The sequence below is a fragment of the Marmota monax genome, unplaced genomic scaffold (genome assembly GCF_021218885.2).
Source record: "Marmota monax isolate L192 unplaced genomic scaffold, Marmota_monax_Labrador192_F-V1.1 WCK01_AAM20220418_F8-fsc00014, whole genome shotgun sequence".
In the NCBI taxonomy this organism is placed as follows: domain Eukaryota; kingdom Metazoa; phylum Chordata; class Mammalia; order Rodentia; family Sciuridae; genus Marmota; species Marmota monax.
The window spans coordinates 35092777-35112773 of NW_026695222.1; the positions used below are offsets into that span (position 1 = coordinate 35092777).

The 19997-nt window shown below is 53.8% G+C and overlaps 3 protein-coding genes across 3 annotated transcripts in view; 2 read left to right on the plus strand and 1 right to left on the minus strand.

Moving 5' to 3' along the window:
* Stk4 (serine/threonine kinase 4) overlaps positions 1-19997 on the minus strand; it is a 154749-nt gene that overhangs the window by 27073 nt on the left and 107679 nt on the right. The gene's annotated exons all lie outside the window — the stretch shown is intronic.
* Positions 620-9647, plus strand: LOC124085445 (WAP four-disulfide core domain protein 5). The gene is made up of 4 exons (XM_046433097.2): positions 620-784; positions 4556-4696; positions 4780-4920; positions 5305-9647. The coding sequence occupies exons 1-4, from the start codon at positions 703-705 to the stop codon at positions 5307-5309; spliced, it is 369 nt and encodes a 122-aa protein (XP_046289053.2). The 5' UTR covers positions 620-702; the 3' UTR covers positions 5310-9647.
* Positions 12313-18877, plus strand: Kcns1 (potassium voltage-gated channel modifier subfamily S member 1). The gene is made up of 2 exons (XM_058575654.1): positions 12313-13849; positions 15841-18877. The coding sequence occupies exons 1-2, from the start codon at positions 12824-12826 to the stop codon at positions 16306-16308; spliced, it is 1494 nt and encodes a 497-aa protein (XP_058431637.1). The 5' UTR covers positions 12313-12823; the 3' UTR covers positions 16309-18877.

Sequence of the window (19997 nt, forward strand, 5' to 3'; positions counted from 1 at the left end):
AAGGCAGGGAGTTGGGGACGGAATGGGCCGGCGGTGCTCCTGTGTTACAAAGTGGTGAAGCCCCTTTGTAGAAAACTCCTATTAAATGCTAAGAAACAACGGGGGCTACATGACCAAAGAAGGTAACAAAAGGGTGTATGTACTTGGTAACAAGGTCCATCAAGCAAGAGTCTGAATCTTTTGCTGTGCATCTTGAGTCTCTGGGCACAATGTTATCAGCTGGTCTTTCCCAATATATACTCCAGATGTCTGAGGTCACAGGGTGGAGGTGACCAGCTCTCACAACTCCAGGTGGCAGCTTGAGACCTGCATAAGTTCCGCTGCCTCCCAAGTCCATTCTCTCAACATTGCTTCCACCGCCATTTCCCTTTCATTTCACAACACAGGTAGGATCAACCGCAGCTCAGAGAGGGATCCCGAGACTTGCCATGACCACAGCCAAGTCAGGGATACAGGCAGGACTGGGTCCAGGTCCCCCCACCTGTAGGATCTGGGCCACCCTGCCTTTAGTTCTTGCACAAGCACCCCTGGCCCTGGGCCCTGAGCAGAGGGTGGAGCCAGGGTGAGGGAGACCCATGTGACATCATCCACCCCCATGTGACATCATCCTCCCTTGACTCAGCTGCTTTGGCCTCCCGGGGTTGCAGATGCTAATTTGGGAGCTGCTGGGCCCTGACCTTATTGGATGCCAGCAGCAGAAACATGGGGCTCTGGAGCTTCCTCCTGGTGGCTCTCCTGGCTCTGGGGACTCAGCTGCCTGCTGCCTCTGGCTGGAAGAAGGGAGGTGAGGTGGTGAGATCCCTATTCTCTAGGCCCTGGGTGGTTTTTGCCTCTCGAGGAGAGTAAGGCTTGGTTTTGGGGAGGGCAGGCGATGTGGGGGGTGTGTGTGTGTGTGTGTGTGTGTGTACACCCTGCTTAGTGGTTCTGGGAGGCTGTGTTTTCATTTGTGCATTTTTGGCGCGTGTCTGTGTATCTCGGCTGGTTTCTCGGTGCTGGTTGGCGCCATCTACGCATCTGAGGATGTACCACAGCACGCCCAAGCCCGCGCGTGTTCACTGCAGAACAACTGCATCGTGTGTGTCTGAGCTGGGGTTCCTCTTTGGGGAGGGAACCTTCCAAGTCTGCCACTCCGCGAGTCTTTTCTGCCCCCCCCCCCCAGCTCCATTTGTAGAAGGGCTTGAGAGTTAAATAGGGAACGTGGCTCGGAGTCTCTGTCGCTGCCTCTCTTCTCCCTCCTGCACCTCCATGCCCACTGGCACCCCCAGATGAGGCTGGGGCTGAGGCTGCCTGTTGACAGGGGAGGGAGGTGAGGGTGCTGGAGCGGCTGGACTGGTGCCTCCTGATCTGGGTGAGGCACTGCTCCCTTCTAGTGGAATATAGGTGACCTACATTCACCTGGGCAGCCCTGGCCCTGCCTTGGGGGGAGGGGTCAGTAATGAGGACAGGTCCCCTCCTGCAGGGGCTCTGGGAGCAATTGCCTGCATCCACTCTGCTCTCTTTAGCCTAGATTATGCCTTCCTTGGAGGCACAGGTCCCTGCCGGAGGAGGGAGCTGATGTGGGGAGGAGGGTGCTCAGAGTCCTTGGGTCGAGGAAGGAAGGAGGCTGGTGGGCCAAGGCCAGTCCGTCCACTGTGGTTCACGGCCGTCACCACACACCTCCTCTGCAGTGTGTGAGGTGGCACTACATTGATTCCCATTTTGCAGATGAGGAAACCAAAGCACAGCGGGAAACCGCTTGCCCAAGGTCCAAGACTCTTTGTCTCAAAGGTGACATCTGAGTGAGGTCGGGGAAGCCAGAAAGGCTCACCTGCTGACTCCTGTGAAATGGGCTTGTGCCTCTCTCTCAGGAGCACATGGTGCCTTGAAGAGGGTCAGGTACACAGTAGGAGCAGCATAACTGGGTGATTTGGAGGAGGGGCTGGGGGTACCAGGAGGACATGTCCTGATACCTCACCGAGCTGCTAAGAGTGGGAGCTAGCACCAGCAGAGCCCAGGCCAGCTCCGGGCCTCTGGGTGTGGCCATGTGTGATGCGCATGTCTCCCCAGTTCACCGCATCTCCTCCTTCCCTGGCTCCTCTCCAGGAGACCTCTGCCCGACTCTCAGTGGACTTCAGACAGTGGAGGAAGGTGGCAGGGGTGAGGGAGGGGAACCTCAGCTTGACGTCTGTGGAAGACTGGCTGCCTCTGCTTAGGGGAGCCCTGGCCCTCACTCAACTGTCTGGATGTCTCTGATCCAAAAGCTGGGCGCTCTCCCCAGTGGACAGTAAACGCCTAGTTAAATGTTTTTAGTGGTTATGTGGTGCCGGGAACATCTGGGTCTATAGTTCCATACGTGTGATCGTGAATAGATGTCTGTGGTGTATATGTCACTGTGCTCGCATGTATGCATGTGCTGTATATTTTCATGCATAACTGTGCATTATGAATCTTTCTTTATATATATTCATGTGTGTAGACATATATGTGATTGTATATTTATAAATCTGACTCTGTGTATGTCCCATTTCAAATGTACATGTGTGACTGCCTGCATTTATATATGTGTGTGTATTAATATTAAACTATCTTGTGCATGTCTGAATGTGTGTGTGTGCATGTGTTAGGTTGAACCACATAATGTGCTATTTTTTGTAGATCAAAAAAATGTTGAGTATCCGCAATCCCAGATGGCTAAGCCTACGGCGAATTGTGTATATAGATCTAAGTGCTTGCACACTGGGCTGTGTATCTACACGAGTGTGTGAACACATCTGTTGACCTGTGTGCTGCTGGCTGAGTCTATGCACCCACAGTGGACGCATCTGGATGACCACCTGCATCGTCACGTTGTTGCTCAGAGTGCGCATGTGTGAACGGGAAGGTCAGGAAGGCAGAGCCTCTGTGGCCGCCCAGAACTGCCACCTGTCTTTGTGCCCTCCAGAATTTAATGCCCAGCTCACACGGTGGCTGTCATAGTTCTTCCCACTTGAGATGCCAGCTCTCAGCCCCCTCCCTATCAGTCTGTTCCCATCCTGGCCCCCCTCAGAAGCTCTGCGGCCTCTGTCCCCTGACCTACCTGCCCGCTCCCCACTCCTGCTTTCCTGCTCTGAGTTCCCTTTGGCCTGAGCACCTCCAGCCTGGGCTTGTGAGTTAACGCTGAACCCTGGCACCTCAGACAGTCTCCAGGGCCCCTTGGGTTCCCCTCTCCCCTCCCCCTGCCACCCACCACCAAGAGAAGCTAATCAGACTCCTTCCCAGGCTCAGCCACCCTTTCTCCAGCAGGGGGCAGCAATTCGATTTAAACCAACTCAGTCTAAGGAGGCATGAAGCTGATTTTGAGCACTCACTGTGTGAGAGGCTACCTACTATGTGCAGCCAACACCCAGGCAGGTCAGAGGCGGAAGGGTGACCCAGGTGACAGAGCCTTGAATCCAGTGCTGTGGGAGCTCCGGAACCTTTTCTCTGAGGCTCGATTGGGTTGAAGACCTGGTCCAGCCCCATCCCTAGGGCTCAAAAGCATCCAGAGCAGGTCCCAGAGATCAGAGGGAACTGGCCGCAGGAGTCCTGGCCCAGGACTGTGTGGGTCTGGGCCAGTCACTGTCCCTTTCAGACCTTGATTTCCTCTGCCCAGTGGAGGAAGGTACTGATCTCCAGCCTTCTGTGAAACCTGGAAATAGCCAGAAATATCCCAGAAGAGGGGTCAGGTAAACTCCAGGACCCTACATCCCACAGCCGCCTGGAGGGGCACCTCCAAGACACTTAGTACCTCTGGACCCTGAAGCCACGCCACCTGCCACAGCGACAAGCACGCAGTGCAGATGTGGCCATGGTGGCTATGTGACAATGCAGCAGGCTGGCAACAGCCAATGTGCGTGACACCGGGTTCCCTTCAAGTCCTTTCTTTCAGACAGTCACTGAGCCCCTAGTGTTGTGCACCAAATGCTGTGCCAGAGCTCACAGGGAGCACAGCAGAGCAGGCAGGTGACAAGTCCCACTGCCTCCAGCTGATGAGAGGCCCAGAGTCTGGGTGGGGCTGGAGAAGCAAGGTCTTCTGAGGATGAAGTGTTTCAGAGATTAATGAGTTGACCAGGTGCTCTGAGTGGAGGGGACAGCACCAGGCAAAGGTGCAGCCGCAGCAAGAGCCCTGCAGACAGAAGGAGCCTGGAGCCCATCAGGGGCCACTGAGTGGCAGAGCAAGGTGGGTGCACGCCTTAATCCCAGCAACCTGGGAGGCCGAGGCAGGAGGATTGAAAGTTTGAGGTCAGCCTCATCAACACAGCAAGACCATCTCAAAACAAAAAGGGGTGGGGATGAGGCCAGGGAGAAGAGAGGCCAGCCTAGCCATAACTTTATTGGACACAGTGGAGACTTTTAACTTTCTTATTTTCCCTATTGTTATGCTGCCTGGATCTCCAACCAGCCCTGGGGGAAAAATAGTGATTAAAAATAAATAAATAAACTTCTCAAAGGACGGGCAAGGAGTAGGGGACACCGAATTCAGATGTGATTTCCAGGTCAGCACTTGTTACATAACCTGAGCTGCCTCCAGCTGTAAGATGTGGGTGTTCTCTTACAGAGAAGTGGGGGAGCTGCCCGCCAGATGATGGGCCCTGCCTCCTGTCAGTGCCCGATCAGTGCACTGGTGACAGCCAGTGTCCTTCAACCAAGAAGTGCTGCTACCGAGCTTGCTTCCGCCAGTGTGTCCCCAGGGTCTCAGGTCAGTGGCCCCTCCGCCTTGCTGAGCACCAACCCCCAGCCCCAGGTGGGCCCCTCAGGCTCACCCCGGCCCCTGTGTTGCAGTGAAGCTGGGGAGCTGCCCCGAGGACCGGCTGCACTGCCTCAGCCCCACCAGGCACATGTGCAGCCAAGACTCCGACTGCATGGGCAGGAAGCGGTGCTGTCGCAGCGCCTGTGGCCGGGACTGCAGAGACCCCGTCAGAGGTGGGCTCCTGGGGACCTGAGGCAGGGCCTTCCCTCTGCCAGCCCAGCTCCGAGGTTTCCTTCCAGTTCAGCAAGTTGAACCTGAGACCTCCCCAGAAGCCAGGGCCTCTCTGGCCAGAACTGGGGAAGTGGCTGGGGCAGGAGGAGCCCTGTGAGTATAGCAGAGGAACTGGGGACCCTGGGTTCTCTTCCTGAACTTGCCGCTTCACATGGACCACATCCTGAAATGGCTCTGAACTCCAGTTTGGCCTTTGGAAGGGGATGGGGGTCCTGCCTTAGTAGCAACCAGGGCTGGGCTGGTGGGGTCTGGATGTGGGGACAGAACCCAACGCTCAGAGCTCTGTAATGGACATTGCGGGTTATCCCTTCTTCCTCTCCCCTCAGGCTGATTGTGGCTGAAGACCTACAGTTCTGCAACTCAGGTGGGGTTCCCGGGGACGCTGGCACCCACAGCAACATCTCTCCTGGAGGCAGTGTCAATCTTCTGATTAACTGACCTGCTGTCACCGCCCTGCAACCCGTGGCCTCTGGTTTGTCCTCCTGGATGCCAAGGTCCACAGCCTGAAGTCCCAAGCTCTCCTCTTTGTCTCCCTAGCACCCGCGGCCACTACCACACTGAGCTTCCTCGCTCCTGAGTCCCAACCCTCACGTCTCTGTACGTTCTGTTTCCTCCACCAAAACGCCCAACTCAGGCAGGCCTGAGCCCACCTGCAGCCTCCAGATGAAGTCCTCGCAGGATTTTCCAAACGATGGTCCATTCCTATATCTTTTCCCAATTTTTGCCACACCTGCAAACCAGCACCGTGACGTCTCACATGCTGCCTCTACTGTGGACCTCATGTCTTCTTTAAATCACCCACTTTAAACTTATTTCAAAAGAAAACTCGATATCACTGCTCTAAATGAGAGGCGCAAGATCACTGGCCACAAATAGAATGTAATTGTGAAAACAAATACAATGAAAATAGTTCAGGTCCATTAAATTAAATCATGTCCAATAAATCAGATTATTAAACTCGAGCTAGATACGGCCACCCGCCAAGACTGAACCGGAAGCCTGCTCCCTGTCTCTGTTTTAATAAATGGAGATCAGCAAGGGTTAAAGAGATGCCAAAGACGCAGATCTCGAACTGAGACAGCTCCCTGGTGTAATCAGGATCGAAAGAGCAGCACGGTCTCACTCCAAGCCAATGTTGTGCAGTGTGGCGTCCAAGTGCTCATTAAGATCATTGTGGATTGCCCCACGTTCAGGGGAGTGTCTCCGGAGCAGCTGGGACGCCAGCTTTATGGTGGCCCTGTCCTCAACCCTGGGCTGGGCTTCCCTGGGGCTGGTCTGTGGTCAGGGCCTGCTGAGGGTTTCCTGTAGGGGGATGACAAGAACATCCCTGAACCCAGACAGTTGGCTTCGGACTGTCTCCTCCCCAGGACTTGCCTTGGGAAGGGACAGAGGCAGGCACACTCTGCTGCTGTCTCTGCCGGGCCTCCTCTGCATCCCGCTGGGCTCGGGAGTTGGCTGGTCAACTGTGAGGTGACCCTGGGAAACCTGGGTCTTCTTTCCCTGTTCTCTTGACCTTGAGGTTGAGTCCAGGTGAGCGGCCCACCACTCCGGGGCTTCTGTTGGTGCTGCTGGAAAGCGGACAGAACTGTCCTTCCTCATTGCCACCGTCCTTCCCCAGTGCCTGAATTAGTGACTCAAGGCTGCAAATGCTGATTCTGTGGACGCAGGGCGAGGTCTGGGAGGAGCAGAGAGAGCTCTCTGGGAGTCACTGATCCCGTGCGACCTCAGATATTTCTTTACCTCCCTCTGAGCCTTGTTTTCCTCCTCGGTAACCTCAGAAGGTTAACGCACACAACATGCAGATGACACACTTGCCCACAACTGCCCCTTCCCTCCCACGCCTTCCCTGGAGGGGGAGTGGACGTCCCTGTCCCAGCGATCTGGGGATTGATAGGAGCGCGTTTGCCTAAGGGGATGGGGTGGAAACGGCAGCCCCCCAGTTTCAAGATGAGGCACTGGCCTTCTTAGAACTCCTACTCTCTGCCATGAGAAGAGTTCACCCAGAAGCCACGGGTCTCGACATCAGAGACACACGGGCAGGCCTGAAGGTGAACAGTCCTAGCCAAGCCTCAAACTTGCAAGAGACAGATCAATATTTGTGGTGGGAAGCTGTGGAGGTTCAGGGGCTGCTGGTGATAGATCCACTGCAGTAAGAGCCTAATGCAGACACCAATTATTAGTGCCCAGTGAATGGCCACCTTGTGCCTCCCACTTTAAATTGTCCTTTCATTCATTCATCCCGTAACCTGAGGAAGGTGGGCATTGTTATTCCTATTTGACAATGAAGAAGCTGCAGCTTTGAGACAAGTGACTTGCCCAAGACCCCCAGCTGAGAAGTGGATTAAACTGCCACATGTTCCTTTTTGCAGTGCACCCACCGGGTACCAGGTGTCCTTTGATCATCTCATTAAATCCTCACAGCCTTGCCAGGCAGGATGTTCTGTTTCCTCCCATTTCACGTATGAGGAAGACTGAGGCACAAAGAGATTGATTGGGTCAAGGTCAGAGCCAAACAGTCTGTCCCCAAACCTTGCAGCCTTATTAACTATACTAATTACAGCAGGTCTTTGGAGAGTCCCTCCAACTTTAGTAACCCAGCTTTAACATCTGAAAAATGGGGATCACAAAGTAGGTGAAATGAGCAGGCTCGAATCTGGACAGCAGGGACCCAGGCCTGTGGGCACAGACTTATTGCTTTGCTTTCTTTCCTGAAGGTGATGGGGAGGAGAATTCAGGGGCCCCAACAGGACTCTTGTAGGTGTACTAGCTAAGCCTTGGCTGTGAAGAGCCCCCTGGCTGTCCTGGGGCCCTGAGTTCTGCCTGGGGAGTGTCAGGAAGAGGCAAGTCACAGGCTGTGAGGATGCAGAGCCTGCTCAGCTTCCTGGCTAACACTACCTGTTCCATCAGGTCCGTGTCTTGATCTGTGCAATGTGGCTCCATCTTTGGCTACCAAAGTTCAACTGCTTTAGCTCCAAATCCTGTCTCTCTCCACCATCCTTTTGGAAAGCCTCCTGGGAAGCTGCACATCCTGGTCCCTTGTGCAGACTCCAACCTCTCTTTCCTCTCTGCCTCATTCAGTAAATGTTTGCTGAGCACCTACTACAGGCTGCAGGCCATGCCTTCCCAGAGCTCATGCACTAGTGGATGAGAGAGAGCCCTGGCTGGAGAAACCTCGGAGGCTACAGAGGCCAGGAGGGGCCTAACTCAGCCCCGAAACCAGAGGAAGCTTCCTAAGGGAGAAGATGGCCTACTGCAAAAAATTAGACTCTTCTCTAGTGAAGCCACTGTGAATCCATTTCTGTTCCTAAGTCAAGTACCCTGGGCCAAGAAAGGGCAGTTGCTCTGGGAAGGGAACAGCATGTGCTAATCCTCTGTGCACTCCTCAGAGGGAAGCGTTGTTTCCATTACACAGAAGAGAAAGATGAGCATCTCAGAGGAGACCCTGAACAAGGAATTTGGTAGCAGGAATAGGATTAAAGCCCACGGATTTATTACCTATCACAGGGTAACAGGTATCCCCTGTCGTGGGCTTAAAACACCACCCATTTATTATCTCAGTTTCTTCGCTTCATGAGCTGCAGTCAAGGTGTTGGTCAGGGGGGGACTCTCTCCCCAGCCTTGATGAGGTAGAATCTGCTTTCCAGGTTAGAAGGTTGTTGGCAGAGTTTCAGTTCCTGGAGGACTGATGGCCTGAACATCACATCTCTCGCTGGCTGTCAGCTGGAAGTCACCCTCACCTCCTCGCCCATCCAGCATGGCAACTGGCAACTTGCTTCTCAAAGCCAGCAGAAGTCACCACCTTAAGCCACCTTATTGTGGAAGTGGCAGGCCACCACCTTTGCCTGTTCTGTTCACTAGAATCACTTGGTACCCAAGTGAGGGGTTCCGGAAGGGCATCCCAGGCGCACATCACTGGGAGACGTGGAAGAAGCTGCCCATCCAGGTCCACTTCACCCCCAAACTGTATTTTCTGCCACATCAAGTTTAATCTGTAGGCAAAACTTTATGGGTTCTGACAGCACCCCTGGCAAGGGACTGAAGGAGTTTGGGGGACCGCTCACCCACGGTAATCAAAGGGCATTGATACCCTGTTAGCACAGTGACCCACAAAGCCCCTGTCCCCACTTCCGTCACTTACACATGCATCTAAAACTCTGATCACCTCTCGAATGGTAAATGGAAGTGATCTGGAGATGAAATAGACCAGAGACCTTCTCTGTCTGGTTACAGAATAGGAAGTCAGCAAGCACCATGCTGTGAACTAGCTATGGGACCAGGCGACAAGGAAGTACAGGCCACCTCTAGGATCTGAGATGACAGCCGACAGACCATTAGGAGAAAAAGGAGGATCTTAGTTCTACAACCACAATGAAATGAATTCTGCCAATATGTGAGCTTGGAAGAGACGTTTGAACACAAATGGAAACTTCAACCCTGGCTGACACTTAGCTTCAGCCTGGTAAGACCCTGAGTAGAGAATCCAGCCAAGCTAGGCCCAGACTCCTGACCTAATAATGATGATAAATCTGTATTGTTTGAAGCTACTGAAGTTGTGGCCAATTTTTTACAAAGTGATAAAAAACAGTTCACTGGGTTTTAAAGACTCAGTACAAAAATGAATATCTCATTAATAATTATGATTTTATATTAAAATTAAATATTCCAGATACATTGGGTTCAATAAAATATACTATTAAAATAATTTCACCTGCTTCTTTTTACTTCTTAAAAACGTTGCTATTATAAAGATTTAGTTGCATAGGTGGTCCACCTAGTATCTATTGTCAGGGCTGGCATGGGGGACACAGAGGCTGATCTGACCTTGAGCAAGCCATCATGCTTCTCAAACCTTATAATTCTTCCCTGTGTGACAGGAATAAATAACAGCACCTAACCCACAGGTACATGTGCAGCCTGCATGAGATGAAGCCTGAATTTAGCCCCAAACAGAGCTCAGCCAGTGTGGGTAATTATCATTGTTATTAATGACAGTATTTGTAGTCTTCCATGAACTTGGTTCCTCCTCTGCAGCACCCTCTCCCCAACCAGGCACCCAGAAGCCACTCATAAATACTTGAAGATCACACGATGTTTGGAGAGTTCTTTGCCACCCTTCCCCTTGACTGTCACCAGGCCACCCCAAAGGCAGGATCAGGACTCCGTGGGCAGGTGAGGATACTGAGCCTGAGGGACAGGAGGATGCTCACAGCCCACCTGCCTGCAGCCACGACTGCAGCCCCCTCAGGCACAGCTTGGGGCTGGGGGAGATGCAGCCGCCTTCCCCAACTCCTTAAGTCAGATCCCTGCAGTCCGAGCAAGGGCCCAGCGTCACCTGTCAAATGCAGAACGCGAGAGCCTGTTGTCCCTGCCAAGTTTGTGCCAGGAATAGCTGAGCTAAGTCACCTGAAATATTTCTGGCACATATTAAGCACTCAATTAATCCAACCATTGTTGCTGCCTGTCCTGGGACCGAGGCCGAACCCCCTTTCTAGGTGGATCTCCATCCCCTACATGACCCATCCTTCGCGGACTCCAGATGGGGGGGATGACCGGCTGTTGGGCCCAGACTCCAGACACCCCCACCCCCCACCGAGTCAGGAATAGAAACCACCGCCTCCGGCCGGCCGCGGTCTCCCTCCTCCCCGGCAGAGATCGATGCGGCCTCAGCCGCGGGGGACAGAGGAACAAGGCAAGGAGGGGGCCGCGGGGCCTCCGGCTGCAGCGAGGCGGCAGGGCCGCTGGGGCACTGACAGCCCGGGCGTCGCCAGCGCCTCCGCAGCCTCTGCGCCTTTGGGGACCGTCGCGCCAGGCTCCAGAGAGCGGCTGCCGCAGGTAAGGGGCCTTCTTTGGGAAGGGGCGTGGTCCGAGGAAGGTCTTGGGCTGGGAAAGTGGGCGCTGGGAACTGCCTAGGCTTCCTGGTGCCTGAGACTCTCTAGGACAGGGCCCAAAGGGGGACTCGGGCTGGCCCTGCTTGCTCATCTGTAAAATGGGGTTTGAGGACTCCCTGTCGGGGTTGGAGAAGGGATTTCACGGGAGCACTGGGTGTGGAGCTCAGCAAAGTGACCAGCAAGTAATAGGTGTTCCAAGTAAGTGTCCAGAAAGTCTTGAACCAGAAAGATGTGCAGATCTAGTCAGGGAATATTTGTTGAATTAATTATCCCATTTTATAGAGCAAGAAAGTGAATTCCAGACAGATGAAGGGATTTGCCCCTGACTCTGCATCTAGAGGGTGGTGAAAGTAGATGAGAACTTTTGCCAAACCCAGGCGGAAGAGGTGAGAGTGGAGCTGCAGCACAGGTTTCTTGTGCACCTATTACTGCCAGGGTCTGCACTGCCCACCGACATCTAGCGTCATTGTATCTTCATAGCTTCCCATGGAAAGTATGATATTTTCCAGTTTGTAGATGGGAAAACTGAAGCTCAGAGCAGGGAATGGATCTGCTCAAGGTCAAGAGCTAGTAAGTGGCAGACTCAGAATCTGGACTCAGGTTTGACCTGAGGGAAGGACAAGGGATTAGTGTTCATTGAGCACCCACCGTGTTCCAGGGGCTTTGCACACATACTCTGGTAACAGTTCATCCAAAGGGCCATTATCCCCATTCTAGAAATAAGAGAGCAAGCCCAGAGACTGGCCTGAGATTGCACAAGTGCCAGAGGTCGGGGGGAATCCCAACCCCCTAACACCAAACCCAGGGGGAGTGAAGGACACCCAGGCTCCGGGCTTTGATGCATACTCAACCCCCAGGAAGCCAGCGTGTTTGAACCCACCATGCACATGAGATAACCAGGGTCAGGAGGTGAGTCCCAGCCATCAATTCCATCAGAGGCAGCAGTCAGTGGGCAGTGAAGGACCTGCCACTTCCTGAGTATCAACTAAGCCAAACGCTGTAATCTACCTTAACCCTTCAGCCATCCTTGGGGGTAGGCATTGCCCATGAAACTGAGACCCGGAGAAGAAACATCTTATTCAAGGCCCCAGGTGCATCAAGGATGGTTTTGCCTGACTCCAGAAGAGGGACAGAGGCAGATAATTTAATAAACCTCAAAAAAGACATTAAGTCAAGGTAATCATTTTAACCACACTTCCAGGTGGATATTTTTATCTCTATTTGATGAAGGCTCAGAAAGGTGATGTAACTTGCCTAAGGTCCCACAAGCACACCAAGGTTCAATGCTGTCTGCCTTACATGGTCTGACTGGAGATCTCAAATTTAACCCTGTGTTGGAATCACTCCCCCGATTTTTAAGAACTCAGACTGCTGACCCCCTACCCCAGAGTTTCTGATTCAGCAAATCCAGGGTGGGCTGAGAATCTGCATCCCAGGTGACGCTGATGCTGCAAATCCAGGGAACACTTTGAGAATCCCTGGTCTAAACTGATTTTCCTAACAATCCTAGGTGGCAAGCATTACTACTCCTATTTGCGGAGAAGGAAACCGAGGTTCAGAGTGCTTGGCACATCCAGGATCACACTGTAGACCTCTGGTTAGTCCTGGAAAAGAAGACATCCTACGTGAGCTTTCGGCGCATGCCAGACATAATCCTTAAAGGTAGAGCTCCCATTTATTTTCCACAGGAGAAAATGAAATGAGAATGGGGAGGGTCCGTGATCTGTCCAAAGTCCTGCAGCCAGGAGGGTGTGGGATATTCAAACTCAGGCCTGTCTTGCGTCCAGAGGACATCTGACGTCTACTGATCTCTAACTGCATACCAGGTTCTTCAACAGGGCCTCCAACACCCCGCCTGGTGAAGGGAGCAGGGGATTTTAACCCAGTCTTCCTGGAAAGGAGGCCCTGGGATCTCTCAGTGCGCCCTCCGGTGTCTGCAGGGCGACCCGCTGTAGCCATGGTGAGCGAGTCCTCGGGGCCTGGCCCTGGGGTTCCCTGGCGGAGAAGCGACGAGGCTCTGCGCGTGAACGTGGGCGGTGTGCGGCGGCTGTTGAGCGCGCGCGCCCTGGCGCGCTTCCCGGGCACGCGGTTGGGTCGCCTGCAGGCCGCGGCGTCGGAGGAGCAGGCGCGGCGCCTGTGCGACGACTACGACGCGGCGGCGCGCGAGTTCTACTTCGACCGGCACCCGGGCTTCTTCCTGGGCCTGCTGCACTTCTACCGCACCGGCCGCCTGCACGTGCTCGACGAGCTGTGCGTCTTCGCCTTCGGCCAGGAGGCCGACTACTGGGGCCTGGGCGAGAGCGCGCTGGCCACGTGCTGCCGCGCGCGCTACCTGGAGCGGCGCGTGGCGCGGCCGCGCGCCTGGGATGAGGACAGCGACACGCCGAGCAGTGTGGACCCGTGCCCCGACGACATCTCGGACGTGCAGCGCGAGCTGGCGCGCTATGGCGCGGCGCGCTGCGGTCGCCTGCGCCGCCGCCTCTGGCTCACCATGGAGAACCCCGGCTACTCGCTGCCCAGCAAGCTTTTCAGCTGCGTCTCCATCGGCGTGGTGCTGGCCTCCATCGCCGCCATGTGCATCCACAGCCTGCCGGAGTATCAGGCCCGCGAGGCGGCGGCCGCCGTGGCTGCGGTGGCTGCTGGCCGCAACACGGAAGAAGTGCGCGACGACCCGGTGTTGCGACGCCTGGAGTACTTCTGCATCGCCTGGTTCAGTTTCGAGGTGTCGTCACGCCTTCTTCTGGCGCCCAGCACGCGCAACTTCTTCTGCCACCCTCTCAACCTCATAGACATCGTGTCGGTGCTGCCCTTCTATCTCACGCTGCTGGCTGGCGCAGCGCTCGGTGGCCGGGGCGGCGGGAGCGGCGAGGAGCTCGGCGACCTGGGCAAGGTGGTGCAGGTTTTCCGCCTCATGCGCATCTTCCGGGTACTGAAATTGGCACGCCACTCCACTGGACTGCGCTCCCTGGGCGCCACGCTCAAGGTAGGCCGGGTTGGGGAAGGGTCAGGTTTACAGGTGAATTTGTAAACCTGCCATGTCCAGGCGCACCCTGAACCAAGATGCCATCCTTTGGGTCAGGCACAGGGCTAGACGCCAAGTGTATGGCTCAATCTAGTCTGACCTTCCTAATGATCCTGAAAGAAAGGGCTTACTGTTATCTTCATACCCGAGGAGAAAACCGAGGTATGTTTTTGCTTTTTACAGACTGGTCACTTTTGATATATCTGCTAAATATCAAATAAAACATAGCACAAAAATATGTAAAGCAGGATGCTTTCTGGGTTCTCGGTTAGAGCCTTTCTCCTGGCATTATCAGAAGGCACAGTCACAGGTCACCCTTAGTAGGAAAGTGTAGGAATAGCCCGGGAGCTAAAACAAGCACAGACTCGGCATTCAGTGCCAATTTCACACGCATTACTGGTTCAGTACTTAGTATGGCTTCCTCAGGAAGTTGCTGTCATTTAGTGTTATTTATTGTTTTTCTTAAATGAAGATGCAAGAATGAAGGGTGGTTTTTTAAAGCCTGGTTGCACTTTATTGAGCCCCGTCTTCATGCACTGGGGATGAAATTAGTCTTGCTGGGAGAGGGAGGCAATGTGAACAGCTTGCACAAGGCTTGGTGAGAGAACAGGGTGCATGCTGGGAGAGGGGACCCAGGGAACAGGGAGCCAAGAAATGAGGTTGATGAGGAAGCGGGTTTTGAAAAGCATGTCTCTTGGCCCACGATTTTCTACTTTATCTCCAAGGGAGCGTGTGAAGGGTTTAAGCAGGGGCAAGTGCTGTCTGTTCTGTGCAGATGTGGAAACTGAGTCTCTAGGAGGTGACAGGACTTGTCAGGAATTCTTCAGTAAGTAAGTGGCAGAGCCCAGAGAATAACCCAACCATGCCCAACTTCCACATGCTCAATCCTAAAGCACCCTTCACCCTTGGCTTAGGGAAGCCTCTTGCATGCTCTCCTGGCAGAGCAGCCAGGATACTGGGTGCTGGCAAGTGACATGGGCAGAATCTGCTCAGGTACAGAGAATTCTGTTAGCCAGACCCCCTGAGTTCAGCATCTGTCTTGGGAAGATTCTGCCCCTGGGCCCTGCCCTGCCTCCACCATGCCAAGAATCAGGGCTTGAAGCTACTCACTGAAGGGTAATGATCTGGCTGTTAGGGTCAAGACCCAGGTGTAGGATGTTCCAGATGGAGCTTTACTGCTCCAGGTGAGGCCCAGGCCAGCAACAGCTTTCTCAACACCTGGGAGCTTGCTGGAAAGGCAGACCTGCTAAATTGGGTTCTGCCTTTTAAACTACGACCCTGAAGGTTCCTCCTCATATTTCAGTTTGAGAGACCTGCTCTAGACTCAGGGCTGGCACTGCTGACATTTGACGTTAGTTCTTTGTGTTGTGAGGGTCTGTCTTGTGCACTGTAGGGGGTTAAGCCCTGGCCTCTACCCATTTGAGGCCAATGGCACATCTGTCCCATTGTGACAACCAAAATATGTCTCCAGACATTGCCAGATGTCCCTTATGGGACAAAATCACCCTGTTTAAGAACCAGTGCCATAGGGCACCCATGGGTGCTCTAGGGAACTCATCCTCTCAACTTCCTTGAGGGGCAGGAGTGTTTTTGTAGGTCAGAAATGTGTACTTTGAATCAAAAGTTCATGAAAGCCAGCTCTGCATTGTGAAGCAGAAACTGTGGTTCTGTTGGTTCGACAGCCATGTAGAAATCACAGCGTTTTTGTCACTGGCCCTTGCCCCCGGAGATCCCTGAGTTAGAAACAGCTTGGCCTTGTGGGCGCCATGGACAGCCTTTGGGCCTGTGTTCCGTCCCGGGGAGCTTCCTGCTTGCTGTAGTTGGAAGATCGTGGTTTGCTCTGTGACTTTGGACCTGCCCCTTCCACTCCCTGGGTCCTAGTTTCCCCTATCTGCCCGATACCGGGTCTGAGAGCCCGTCTGGCTGACCCGGGTTCCTGCCTTTTCTTGCAGCACAGCTACCGCGAGGTGGGCATCTTACTGCTGTACCTGGCCGTGGGGGTGTCTGTGTTCTCTGGCGTGGCCTACACAGCTGAGGAGGAGAACGTGGGCTTTGACACCATCCCCGCCTGCTGGTGGTGGGGCACAGTGAGCATGACCACTGTGGGCTACGGGGACGTGGTGCCCGTGACAGTGGCTGGCAAGCTGGCAGCCTCGGGCTGCATCCTCGGTGGTATCCTGGTGGTGGCGCTCCCTATCACCATCATCTTCAACAAGTTCTCCCACTTCTACCGGCGCCAGAAGGCTCTGGAGGCGGCTGTCCGCAACAGTGGCCACCAAGAGTTTGAGGACTTGCTGAGCAGCGTTGACGGGGTGTCAGAGGCATCGCTGGAGACATCCCGAGAGACCTCTCAGGAGGGACGGTCCACAGACCTGGAGATGCAGGCCCCCCGTGAACCTCCAAACTCTCAGAGTTATTAAAACCAGGACTCCGCATCCCCCCTGCACCCCCAAGTCAGCTGAAACAGAGCGGATTGTTCCCTGTGCAAGCTCTTCATGAGAGGGAGCCTCTTGGGACCCTTCGCCTGAGAAATGAAACCTGGGCTGCATATCTCCCTCCAAAGGCCCAGGCCAGCACGGTGCCACCTAGATGCTGTGCGCCCACAGAGCCACTTGGACACCTTTATTAACCAGCCTCCCCAGCCAGGAAGCAGGCATGAGCCAGAGGATGAAGTGGAAGGATGGGGACATTCTGAACACCTCCCCTGCGTTGGCCCAGTTTGTCCCTGTGGTGCGAGAAGAGAACTGCCTCACTTCTCAGATTAAGAGGCTGAGGTCAGGGGGAGGAGTGTCTTACCCAAATGTGGTGGAGTCAGGTGTGAAGTCTGTGTTTGTGGTTGGCCCCCACAAACGTTTCATCCACCCCACTCCTCTGCTCTCACGAGGTTTGATGTGATTTTAGGGGGTCTGGGGTTCCCCAGAGTTCATCCATAGGGTGAGAATGCTCTGTCAGGGAGGGAAAGGAACGGATGGGATTTGGAGGTAGGAGACCTGGACCTCAGCTGTGGTTCTTCCCTGGGAGCTGATGAGTCCTGGGGGAGGGGAAGGGAACTGCCTCCTAAGCCCAGGCGCGGGATTTGCTGAGCAATACCCTCCCGCCTTTCTTCCCAGGGCAGACTTGAGAGCAAATCTGAAGCGGCCCTGGCCCGAGGCCTGAGGCCAAGACTGAGACCCAGCTGTGGACCTACTGTGAGCCAGCTCCTGGTCCTGGCTCATGACCCAGGGGGAGATGAAAGCTGAGTGGAGCAGAGGAGGCACAGACTTAAAGCCAGCTGAGCTCTGAAATGTCGGAGGCAGGGCTTCCGTGCATGTCCCCATGCTGACTACGGCCGTCCCCTTCTACCCACCACACACATATCCAGCCCTCCTTGAGAAGCCAGTGGGTAAAAACTTGAGACTCCTGTCTGTCCCAGGGCTGGCTCTGGCCTGTCCTCCTTTGCTGTGGGTCAATCTTTCATACTCCCTTGCCCACTCCTCTCTCCACTTGTGGAGAGAGCTGGGAAGTGTTCTCGTGGCCCTTTCCACGGACACTGGCTAGAGCGCCATCACTGTACCATCATGGCCACACTGAGCCTCAGGATGGAAGGTATCATTTGGCTGAACCCAGGCTTGGGGCAGAGGAGGTACTTGGTACATGTTGACCAGATTGACTGATTCCTATAGCCTTTGGACGCCAAGCATTGAGCTGGGAGAAGAAATAGCCAGACAGGGAGAGATTCTGGATGCTCTTGAAAGAGTGTGTGAACAAGACCAAAAAGGAGGCCATTCAACTCTGCTTCCCCTGGCCCTCCTTGATTTTTTTGAGGTTTTAATTTTTATTTATTATTTTGTGGTACTGGGGATTGAATCTAGAGTGTCACACATGCTAGGCAATGCCCTAGCACTGAGCAATGTCCCTAGTCCTTCTTTTTAAAGAAAGGGTCTTACTAAATGCCTGAGGCTGGCCTGTAACTTGAGTAGCTGGGATTACAACATGTGCACCATGCCTGGCAGTTTTTGAGAATTTTTTTTTTTTTTTTTTTTTTTTAGAATGACCTCCTTGTAGGTTCTTCACTCCCTCATTCAACAGATCTTTATAGGAAGAGTCATGAGCTGGGGGCTTTCCATGTGGCATATGGACATATTTTGTTCAGCTGAGCATTGATTTTTAGCATATTGTAAAAATGTAAATGCCTTTGGGTGAGGCATGCACTCTTCAGTTCCCCATAGCATCTCCCCACCACCGTGGCCCCATATATGGACACACGTTACCACGAGTGTGTCACACCCAGAGTAGCTGATTTACTTTACCCACCTGGCCACTGATTTATTGAGTGCAGTTCAAGTGAGAGAATGATGGACAAAATAGATGTCCCTGTACTCAGGAAGCTATGTGTGCTAGTAGGGGAGACAGACTAATGCAGCAATCACAAACAGACATGGTAGTAGCTCTGAAACTGCAGGGAATTTCAAGCATAGGTAAAGCACAGGGGCGTTACCTGAGATCAGCGAAGGCCTTCCCTAGCAGAGACGATCTAGCTGTGATCCAGCCCTCATGACGGTGAATAGCTGGGTTCTGGGGAGGAGTACTCCAAGCCTTGGCGGGGCGGTGTGACACCTTGTGTAGCTTACACAGGGCTTGGTACATAGCAGGCCCCCAGCACACAGACCCTGGGTCTCCAGATTGGACCAGGGCAGGAGCTAGGCTAAAGGGCCTCTCGGGAACTCCCCATGTAGGAGCCCCCCGCCCCGCACACGTGCCTCAGCGTCTGGGCCCAGCCATGCTCAGGTTGGGGGACAGAGGTTGGAAAGCTGCATGAACTGCTCCTTACGGTCTTGCCTAAGACCCCAAGAATTTGACGGCTTCCAGATTTTCTTACCCCACAAACAAGTCCCTGAAGATGGTGCAGGGATACCTCAGGGACGAAGATTGTGTGTTCCTGACATGAGCGCAGCAGCTGTGAGCCACTCTGTGTGTCTGTGAAAACCATTATACAAATAAAGAGCTGTGCCCAGGGACCCGTTTCTGCTTGTCTAGAGCTGGCTTGCTGGTGTGTCCTCTGAGTGACTGGGGAGGGTGGGCAATATGTGGAGTGACTTGGAATCCACATTCCCTGGTTCCTGCCTTGGATTTGGCAGAGGCCTTGGCTGGAGTTCAGTCAGCCAGAACAGGTTGCAAGTGTCAGGAACTCAGCAGGAATGAACTTGGTCGAAAAGGGCAATCCATTAGAGTAAATTACTTCAGTGATCTAACTTGAGTTCTTTGGTTTCAAGCAGCTAAAACAGACTAAGAAAAAAATGAATCTATTGGAAAGTGCATCAGTTTCCAGTGGCTGCCACAGCAAATTACCACAAACTCAACTGCTTAAAACAGCAGAATTTTATTCTCTTACAGTCCTGGAGGCCAGGAATCCAAAATCAGGGTGTTGGTGGGGCCACACTCCCTCCGGGGCTCCAGAGGTGAACCCCCTTCTTGCCTCTTCTGGCTTTTGGTGGTGACTCCAGTCTCTGCCTCTGGCCTCACGTCACCTCACCCTCTAAGTGGGTTTAATCTCCCAGTGCCTCACTCCTCTAAGGACATCTGTTAGGGTCCACTGGGATAATCCAAAATGACTTCATCTCAAGGCCCTTAATTTCATCACTCTTGCCAAAAAGACCCTTTCACAAATAAAGAATCATTCACAGCTTCCAGAGATTTGGATGGGGACACGTTTGGGGCCACCTGTCAGCCCTCTACAGAGCACCGTCTGATAAGGCCTTGGGAAACAGAACAATGAGGGGAGCTCTGGGGACCTCAGTAACAGGCCTGGGGACCTGCTAAGATAGACACTGCCACTCAGATGTCCACCTCCAATCCCCTTCTTCCCTGAATCACGCTGCTCACAATCTAGTCCCAGGAGAGGGGGCGGCCCAGCCTGGTGCCAAGCTTTTCCTTGGAAGGGATGGAGGGCAGAGTACCGGGTTTACAAGGAGCAAAGGCAGTCACCCCCCAAGAAAGGCTATGCGCCATCACCTGGATAAAATAGAGGGCTGCTGATAGGCCAGAGTTGCAGGCATCCCCTAAATCCCACCCCTGGGCTGCCCAGCACCCCACTCACACCTTCCGCCCATGTACCCCATTTTACACTTGC

Excerpts from the sequence above, each read along its gene's own strand:
- Kcns1 (XM_058575654.1), top strand. The coding sequence starts at position 12,824 with ATGGTGAGCGAGTCCTCGGGGCCTGGCCCTGGGGTTCCCTGGCGGAGA. Across the intron at positions 13,850-15,840 it reads CCCTGGGCGCCACGCTCAAG|CACAGCTACCGCGAGGTGGG; the intron begins GTAGGCCGGGTT and ends CTTTTCTTGCAG.
- LOC124085445 (XM_046433097.2), top strand. The coding sequence starts at position 703 with ATGGGGCTCTGGAGCTTCCTCCTGGTGGCTCTCCTGGCTCTGGGGACT. Across the intron at positions 785-4,555 it reads CTCTGGCTGGAAGAAGGGAG|AGAAGTGGGGGAGCTGCCCG; the intron begins GTGAGGTGGTGA and ends GTTCTCTTACAG. Across the intron at positions 4,697-4,779 it reads GTGTGTCCCCAGGGTCTCAG|TGAAGCTGGGGAGCTGCCCC; the intron begins GTCAGTGGCCCC and ends CCTGTGTTGCAG.